At 36.4% G+C, this 9,347-nt stretch overlaps 1 protein-coding gene across 3 annotated transcripts; it reads left to right on the forward strand.

Annotated features, from left to right (window-relative positions):
- Positions 1-279: 279 nt before the first annotated feature.
- Positions 280-9,087, forward strand: LOC140833054 (probable transcription factor PosF21). Of its 3 annotated transcripts, none has more exons than XM_073197446.1 (5): positions 280-466; positions 896-1,600; positions 7,183-7,315; positions 8,249-8,333; positions 8,473-9,087. In XM_073197446.1, exons 2-5 carry the CDS (start codon positions 915-917, stop codon positions 8,829-8,831), a joined length of 1,263 nt encoding a protein of 420 aa, XP_073053547.1. In that variant the 5' UTR covers positions 280-466; positions 896-914; the 3' UTR covers positions 8,832-9,087. The 3 variants fall into 3 exon arrangements, with proteins under 3 accessions (XP_073053547.1, XP_073053546.1, XP_073053548.1); XM_073197445.1 differs by having other exon boundaries at positions 288-495; XM_073197447.1 differs by having other exon boundaries at positions 291-495; positions 915-1,600.
- The last annotated feature ends 260 nt before the right edge of the window (positions 9,088-9,347 follow it).

The following is a 9,347-nucleotide window of genomic DNA, read 5'->3' on the forward strand; positions in this document are numbered from 1 at the left end:
AGTGTACATGTCATCCAAATGTATTTGGGAATTATGAGTAGAAAGAGAAGAACCAATAAAAATAATAATTTAAATAATTTTTTATTAGTTAAAAAGGGTAAAAAGGTAAAAGTGCTTGAAAAAATAGTAAAAACTAAGTTGATTTTCTGTCAGGTACTAAAATACAAAAATAAACTTATGATACTGATTCTTAAATAAATCATTGATACATTTTTCTCCAAATTACGTTTAAATAAATTGGAAAGCTAGAAGTAAAAAATATTGATAGAAATAGTTTTTAATAATAATTTTTGGATGATGAATGGAAATCATAAAGGCCATAAATTTTTTGCATTCAACGAATCTCAGTGATCTTGTGCGTGAAGCTTTCAAATGTCTCCGACCCTTTATCCCACCCAATGTGATTTGCTTGTGATATAGCTGTAAAAATCTCTCTATTTTCTCCATTTCGAGATCTCAATTCTGGGTAGGTGAAAAGATTCTTGCTTTGTACTGGTATGCTTTCTTCTTCCATTTTTCTGGTTTTTTTGTTTGGTTTTATTTTTTTTTTTTTGCTTGGAGATTTTTTTATTTTTAAAAATCATTGCTCTGTTCTAATTGCAATCTTGAATTCTTGTCGTGTATGTGGTGTGGATGCTGTATTTTGAGCTTTAAATTAGGGTTTTGTTTGCTTTTTTTATAGTTATTTTGCCTAAATCATGGGCCGATTCTAAATTTCGTGTCTGATCCCTTTTCATAATCAAATACCCATTTGAATGATTTTTAGAAAGGGAGGATTCATTTGTAGATAGTTTCAAGTTTTTTTGATTAATTTTTAGATTATTGTTGTCATTTTGGTTGTGCTTGAATGTATGTTTTAGCGGTCTTGTTTTCAACTGTGTTTTGGAGCTTTTAGATTTTGGAGTTCCTGACAGATGGACAAGGACAAGTCTCACCACGGTAGTGGGAGTTTACTACCTCCGTCAGGGAGGTATTCTGTCTTCTCTCCGCAGGTAGGGAGTTCGAAGTCGGAGATATCGGGATCATCAAATTTGCCTCCGCTGGGCCCAGGTAGTTTTTCAGATCAGGGCCACTTTTGTCTGGGCATGGGAACTGATTCAAACCTATTCAGTCAAGATATAAGTAGGATGCCCGACAACCCACCTAAGAATCTGGGCCACCGACGAGCTCATTCAGAGATTCTCACCCTTCCAGATGATATAAGCTTTGATAGTGATTTAGGAATCGTGGGTGGATTCGGTGGACAATCATTTTCTGATGAAACTGAGGAGGACATGCTCTCCATGTATTTTGATATGGATAAGTTGAATTCAACCTCCGCTACTTCTGAATTCCAAATGGGTGAATCGTCTGTTTTGTCAGCTGCAGAATCTGGTGCGCCATCTGGGACCACAACATTAACTGATAATTTGGCTCCATCTTTCACTGAGAAGCCAAGATTTAGGCATCAACATAGCCAGTCCATGGATGGTTCAACCACTATCAAGCAAGAGATCCTTGTGTCAGGTTCCGATGATCCATCTTCTGCTGAGACCAAGAAATCCTTGTCTGCCGCTAAGCTTGCTGAGCTTGCTCTTATTGACCCTAAGCGCGCTAAGAGGTAACATTTTAAGTTAAATATTACGTTTATGGAACTCTGGTAGTTCTTCTGGTCCTTATTTCTATATTGACCTATTACTTTAACTGTTAAGGCATTGAATTCTTCAGTTTGTTGTTGACTTCCACAAGTCTTCTTGATGTAGTTGACAGTCTTAAGACAAATTATGGACTCGATATCTTGCAATAATGATCTGCAGGGTGAAATCTGGTTTTATTCATTTTTTGGTTTATTCTCATTTAATTCTAATCTATGGTTGTGGGCAATTGACATTGGTTAATGCAGTTTTTGAACAATATTTTTCAGGTTTGTGGCCACGGGATTGAATGAGTTTCCTCCTTAACAACCATGTTTTATAGCTAATAACTTTTAATCTGAATTATCATTTACATATGTGGTCTTTTGACTTGTTTCTCATCTGTATTTGTATATAGATTATCCTGTTGATTTGTTGGTTTTGCTTTCTTTTGATGTGAACCAATGTGTTATTATCCTGTATTATGTTTCTGTAATGTGTAATCTTCTTTGCTTAGTTCAGTAGTCATTCTTATGTTCCATTACGATAGTTTTTGGCCATTATGGTTGCTTTGCGTATGTTTTTCATTTCGAATATTTTTGTTCTATCTTTGTCAAACTGGTGTTACGGGCATGTCTATCATCAAATCTCAATGCTATCTGATGGAATTTGGTGCTTTTATGATACCTGTCCAAAACATAACATGCTATTCAACTATACCGCTGTAATTACCAAGTGGTTTTTTTTTTTTTTTCACGTTAAGAATAGAAACATTTTACGAGTATAGCTGGTCTTAGACACTTAGATGCTTTATCTAATCTTCACACCTGCATCCCTATACGTTTTAACACTTGCATAACATATCTGTATCATTCGTGTTTTCAGTTTCAGTGGCTTTTGTCATGTTGTCCAGGGGAAAATATATGAACCTTTGTATTGGTTATCTCCGTAAAAATGTTTGTAGGTCGGACTGAACTTTTTGAAATGGACGAACATTAATAAAAATATCTTTATTCAGGATTATGGTTTTTTAGGGGGGGGGGGGGGGGGGGCGCATAGCTTGGCAGATCATTATGCATCATCGTGTAAATCTTTAAAATAAGTAGAAAACATAGGGATGTGCCAAATTTGTCTTCTAAAAAACCATCAGGTGCCCGATATTAAAGAAATTTCCCCCATGACGATGGGTCCACTTTTGGTTAAGTTGGTCACCATAGGCATGTCAGTGTTAGGTGGACAGAAACTTGAAATGGTGGTTATCAGGAATCTGCATCCGTAGTTTTAAAATTAAAAATCGAATGTATATGATTTATGTTTTGTTATATTAGTTACTTTATCCATTACTATTAATAATACATGGGCACCCTATATTAGCAGGTGAGTGCTGGAGCACCGCTTTTTCGCACCCAAGGCACAACGGAAGTTTAAAATTTTTGTGTTGATCGAAATGTTCTTTGGACATCGTATGAATTTAAACATCCATATGATGTTAAGAATTGTTACCTTTGTGTATATAACGCTGGTTCTAAACTATTCCGGTTTTTTTAGCAGAGATTGTCATTCTTATATATCCCTTCAAAATGATTTCTTTCCTTTGATCGTCAAATTAAGTCTGCAATCGGAGACTTTGTTCCTTGTTTGGATCGTACTAGAAATATCAAACAATTTCTATGTTGAGACTAGGAAACACAAATTTCAGAAATCCAGAGTCGGTGCGGCGGCGGAAGCACACGGCCAAAATTTTTTTCTTAAAAATTTCCTGTTGGCCGAGAGGTTTCGTTGAGTATTTTGTTATGTCTTATGTTGTGTGTTATTAACATTTGATAATATATTTATTAAAATACACAAGTCCTATGTATATATACATAAATATATATACATATATTAGTTAATTAATTCTAGACCTCTCTACAATATTTCATAAGAATTTTTTACACATTAGTAGTCTCTGCTACTAATACTAATACTTAATTAGTAAATTCCAAATTAAATAAATAATTGTAAACTCATTATAACTCCGATTGATGATATGACGCCGATGTATCAAGGCTACAAATCTTGTACGTATAATGAGAATTGAAAATTTCATAGGTCTATTTTTTGGCAGCTACCGGTTTTGTGAACTTCTTCACCAAGACAGGCAGTTCCACTCTCTTTACTTAATTAGCAGTAAAGCTAATTTCCATTTCTTCCATCCCGATGGAATCATCTTATGAACTCCTTTAAAAATATTATGTTTGATTTTCATCAAACTATAGTCGTCAAATTCAACTCTTTGAACTTGACTTATCAACTGGAATACAAAATCCAATACTGTGTGACCCTCTATGGTTTAGGGATGCAGTTAGCTGTGGGTTCACATCTCATGTGATTCAGAATAACATTTATTCTTATTCTGGCTTACCCTAATTAGCCTAATTCTTTTTATCAACACCTTGATCAAGAATGTCATAACTCATTTTGTGATTGCACCCATCGGATCATAGTAAGAGCGTCTGGTAGCATCGTCCATGATCCCCTAGGTATCGTTGATAGCGCCTGCAAGAACCTAAAGTTATGGCTAGCATACAGTACGATCCCTTCAACTCATATATATCGATCGAATCAACTGCCATTATATATAAATTCGTTAACGATGTGATGTATCTTTGAGTAATAATATTAACATGATATATGTAACTGAGAAAACACCTTTCCAAAATGCACAGTCTTACTCTTGCCAGAGATTTCTCGTACTATTAACTCATCATATTACATAATATATCTTCACTCGTAGGCAAACGGTGAATTCCCAACTACAATGCATTAGCTTCTATGTATTTCGAAACTACAACCAAGCTCGCCACCTGATGACCCTCAATGGAGTCGGTAAATGGATCAAAGTGCATGATAGTACGTAGAGCCTCTATGTTGTCCTAAGTGTAAGGATTAATGGTGTACAACCCATAACCGTAGACTATTCTACTCGATAAAGGAAAACCACTAATTAGCAGTTAAGCTAAATTTTATTTTTCCATCCCGATGGAATCATCTTGTGAACTCCTTTAAAAGTATTATGTTTGATTTTCATTAAACTATAGTCGTCAAATTCAACTCCTTGAACTTGACTATGTCAACTGGAATACAGAATCCGATACTTGGTGACCCTTAATGGTTTATGGATGCACTGTGGGTTCACATCTCCATGTGATTTTGGACAACATTTATTCTTATTCGGGCTTACCCTAATTAGCCTCATTCTTTTTATCAACACCTTGATCAAGAATGTCATAACTCATTTTGTGATTGCACCCATCGGATCATAGTAAGAGCGTTTGGTAGCATCGTCCATGATCCCCTAGGTATCGTGCGCCTGCAAGAACCTAAAGTTATGGCTGGCGTACAGTACGGTCCCTTCAACTCATATATATCGATCGAATCAACTACCATTGTATATAAATTCGTTAATGATGTGATGTATCTTTGAGTAATAATATTACCATGATATATTTAACTGAGAAAACACCTTTCCAAAATGCACAGTCTTACTCTAACCAGAGATTTCTTGTACTATTAACTCATCAGATTATATAATATATCTTCACCCATAGGCAAACGGTGAATTCCCAACTACAATGCATTAGCTTCTATGTATTTCGAAACTACAACCAAGCTCACCACCTGATGACCCTCAATGGAGTCGGTAAATGGATCAAAGTGCATGCTAGTACGTAGAGCCTCTACGTTGTCCTGGGTGTAAGGATTAATGGTGTACAACCCATAACCGTAGACTATTCTACTGGATAAAGGATAACCACTGATTAACAGTTAAGCTAACTTTTATTTTTTCCATCCCGATGGAATCATCTTATGAACTCCTTTAAAAGTATTATGTTTTATTTTCATAAAACTGTAGTCGTCAAATTCAACTCCTTGAACTTGACTATGTCAACTGGAACAGAATCCGATACTTGGTGACCCTCAATGGTTTAGGGATGCACTATGGGTTCACATCTCCATGTGATTCAGAATAACATTTATTCTTATTCGGGCTTACCCTAATTAGACTCATTCTTTTTATCAATACCTTGATCAAGAATATCATAACTAATTTCTGATTGCACCCATCGGATCATAGTAAGAGCGTCTGGTTGCATCGCCCATGATCCCCTAGATATTGTTGATAGCGTCTGCAAGAATCTAAAGTTATGGTAAGCGTACAGTACGGTCCCTTCATCTCATATAAATCGATCGAATCAACTACTATTGTATATAAATTCGATAACGATGTGATTTATCTTTGAGTAATAATAATGATATGATACGTGTAACTGAGGAAAAACACCTTTCCAAAATGCACAGTCTTACTCTAGCCAGAGATTTCTCGTACTATTAACTCATCAGATCACATAATATATCTTCATCCGTAGGCAAACGGTGAATCCCAACTACAATGCATTGCTTCTACGTATTTCGAAACGACAACCAAGCTCGTCACCTGATGACCTTCAATAGAGTCGGTAAACAGATCAAAGTTCATGCTTGTACGTAGAGTCTCTACGTTGTCCCGGGTGTAAGGATTAATGGTGTATAACCCATAACCGCAGGCTATTCCACACGATAAATGATAATCACTTGGACAGACCAAGAGAGAGTTGTTCAGTGAATCATCAAATTATCACCAATCTGTATCAATGGAAATCACCATGCTCTTACGATTGAAACATGACGTTTATATCACAGATTCTAGTCTCAAGATCAAGCGACTATTATTCTTATTTTAATAACCTGTTTAAAATATAAGGTTCATTTTCTAATGAGTTTCATTATCTTACCTTAAGAGGCATACGTCATGATACCTATTATATATTCAAAAACTTTATATAAGTAGCTTGAATGAGTATACAAATAAAGTAAATGTCATAATTAGATAAAACCGTAAAATATTATTAAAATAAAGATTGTTTTTAACGAGAGTTGATAAAGTCCAAGCCACAAGTTGGTTCGTTGGGTACCTACTCTAACATTGAGGCCATGATAAATTTTAGGTTTCCCTATAATGCTCTCCATCTTTTTTTACGGATCACACTTATTGCGTGTGCACGACTCGCAAGTTTTATTTATCTTGCATGGTTACATAATTATATAACAATTAAGAGTCTTCTCATGCATGTTGCGAATTTCAAAAGATCATGTATATTTTCATTTTCTTCTTTCTTTTCTTGTATTCATGTGCACAACTAATCTTTGTAACAAGCTTGCGACTTTTTCAATTTATAAATTGAAAATTGCTGTTTTATTTTTATACGTATGCAACTTATTTGATTAAGAGGCACTGCAGCTTGTCATGCTTATTACAAATTGCACACCACAATTTTTATTTCTTAAAATTGAAACTGAATTTAGATTATTGCTGCTGCGTTTTAATCCCTTCAATGTAACCAATCCAAAACTACCCATTTATATTCCCAAAATTATGTTGTAATCTAGTATACAGACATTTACTTTAAATATTTTCTTGACAAAAAGGTGTCAGAAACTTTAATTTAATTTTTTTGTTAACTTCTGCCTTTTTTCTGGCTTCTGATAGGATTTGGGCAAATAGGCAGTCAGCAGCGAGGTCAAAAGAACGGAAGATGAGATATATTTCTGAGCTTGAAAGAAAAGTTCAAACTTTGCAGACTGAAGCAACTTCCTTGTCTGCACAGTTGACCTTATTGCAGGTGATTTTTACGTTTTCCTTTGCTGCAGAATCCTCCCATGAAATGGAAAGCAAGTTAATGAATCAGAATAAAAAAATGGGTGAATTCAAACATAGAGTTGCTGACATCCAAGAATCGGTTTTTGTGTTGAGCCTAGCTCTTTAATTTATTGGAGTTTAGCAAACCCATGCACGTAGAGCTATATGCCTGCTCTTTGTGGTGAAAACCTTCTAACTTCCTCTCATGCGACAAACCTGTATGATTTGACATACTTGACGAGCAAGTTTATTGTTTATTTGCCTCTGTTGTTTGACCTAGCCATGGACCGGGTCCAATGGGCCGGTCAACCAAGTCAACAAGTTTGACCTAGAACCGTTAACATAACCGAACGAAGGCGGTTCGGTTACGTTTTTGGGGTCTAAAACCCGTCGACCTGCCAGGTCAGACGGGTCGAACCCCACGCCGGGGTGGCCAAAAATGGCTGCCATAGCGCGGACCACGTTGTCCAGGCAGCTCCTTTGCACAGTTTGAGTCCGGGTTCGAACCCCAGTGCTATCGTTCGGAGTTTTCGACTCGGTTAATTTCCATTCATTAAGCATGTAAATTCCAATGCTTTTTTTGTTATTCTTTAAATTTAACAAGTTTTTTATTTAAAAAAACTAGTTTTGACCGGGACCCAAACCGCCGGGTTCAGAACCCAGACCCGAACTATTATAGACCGTTATGGTTAAAGATCGGGATTTTCCAACCCCAACCCGCCGGGTCTGACCCAGACCTGCCCGGGCCTGCTGCCAGGTCTTGCCTCTGCTAAGAAAAGGAGAAAGGCGGTAGCATTTGTGTTTTTGTTTTATTGCATGTATGATAAATTTATGTTTCTCCCACCTTTATTAAGTACTAACTACTTTATACCAAGATCTGTACACATCATGTTCACTTCCGATTTTTAATCAACAGAGTGATACTCATGGTCTTACAGTAGAAAACAGTGAGCTCAAACTGCGGTTACAAACAATGGAACAGCAAGTGCAATTGCAAGATGGTATGTTTCAGAACCTCTTAACTGCAAATGAACCTTGATTCAAGTCGCATTTTAAAATCTCCTATGCATGCCCAAATCTATTCACGATCCAGAATTTTTAGCTTGATGCTGATTAATGGCTTTTATACCCAAAACCCAGCATTAAATGATGCCCTGAAGGAGGAGATTCAGCATCTTAAGGTGCTGACAGGTCAAACGATTTCAAACGGTGGACCTATGATGAATTTTCCTGCATCAACCTATGGAACCGAAAAGCCTTACTATAGCAACAACCAAGCTGTGCATGCATTATTAACAGCTCAACAATTACAGCAGCTCCAATTACATTCCCAGAAGCAGCAGAATCAGTTTCAACAGCACCAGATGCACCAATTTCAGCAGCAGCAGCAGCAGCAGCAGTCACCACAACCCTCTATGCAGCTGCAGCAACAAGCTGGGGACATGAAGGTATCATCCATTCAAAAAGACATTGATCCAGATGTGTCGTCGAAGGATTAGAAATGGAAGCTGAAACATGCACTTGATGATGACCGAGGTTTGTACATCCCTAGAATTCTTGATGGTGGTTTTGTCTCATATCTCAGTGACGCTTTGTTTTGTCTGTTTTGTAATGTATGTCTACATGATCTGGGATTCGCCTAGGCAGTGTACACTTTAGTTGCATATTGAAGTTGTGTTCGAGCTAGAGTATGAAATTCTTTGTCGGCTATTATGTTTGTTATTTTTGCCCTTTGAAACATAAATTTATTTCCAACGAATGTATCTCCTTCCCACCCGTTGTCAGGTATATGTTAACAGGATTCTTATTATGCTGAGGGGTTGATTGGTTTGTAGGATTAGATGAATGCGGGGATGTATAACATGGGTATAATTAATTGAAACAATGATGAAATACGATGGTAGGACTTTATGTTTATTATGACTTGAATAAAATTGATGAAATTTGTGTATTGTTATTATTGTGTGTTTCGTTGGTATGATAATGATCACATTAACTGGATTTGACAAAAATAC

The sequence above is a fragment of the Primulina eburnea genome, chromosome 5 (genome assembly GCF_022965805.1).
Source record: "Primulina eburnea isolate SZY01 chromosome 5, ASM2296580v1, whole genome shotgun sequence".
Classification (NCBI taxonomy): Eukaryota; Viridiplantae; Streptophyta; class Magnoliopsida; order Lamiales; family Gesneriaceae; genus Primulina; species Primulina eburnea.

Excerpts from the sequence above, each read along its gene's own strand:
- LOC140833054 (XM_073197446.1), top strand. The coding sequence starts at position 915 with ATGGACAAGGACAAGTCTCACCACGGTAGTGGGAGTTTACTACCTCCG. Across the intron at positions 1,601-7,182 it reads GACCCTAAGCGCGCTAAGAG|GATTTGGGCAAATAGGCAGT; the intron begins GTAACATTTTAA and ends GGCTTCTGATAG. Across the intron at positions 8,334-8,472 it reads GCAAGTGCAATTGCAAGATG|CATTAAATGATGCCCTGAAG; the intron begins GTATGTTTCAGA and ends CCCAAAACCCAG.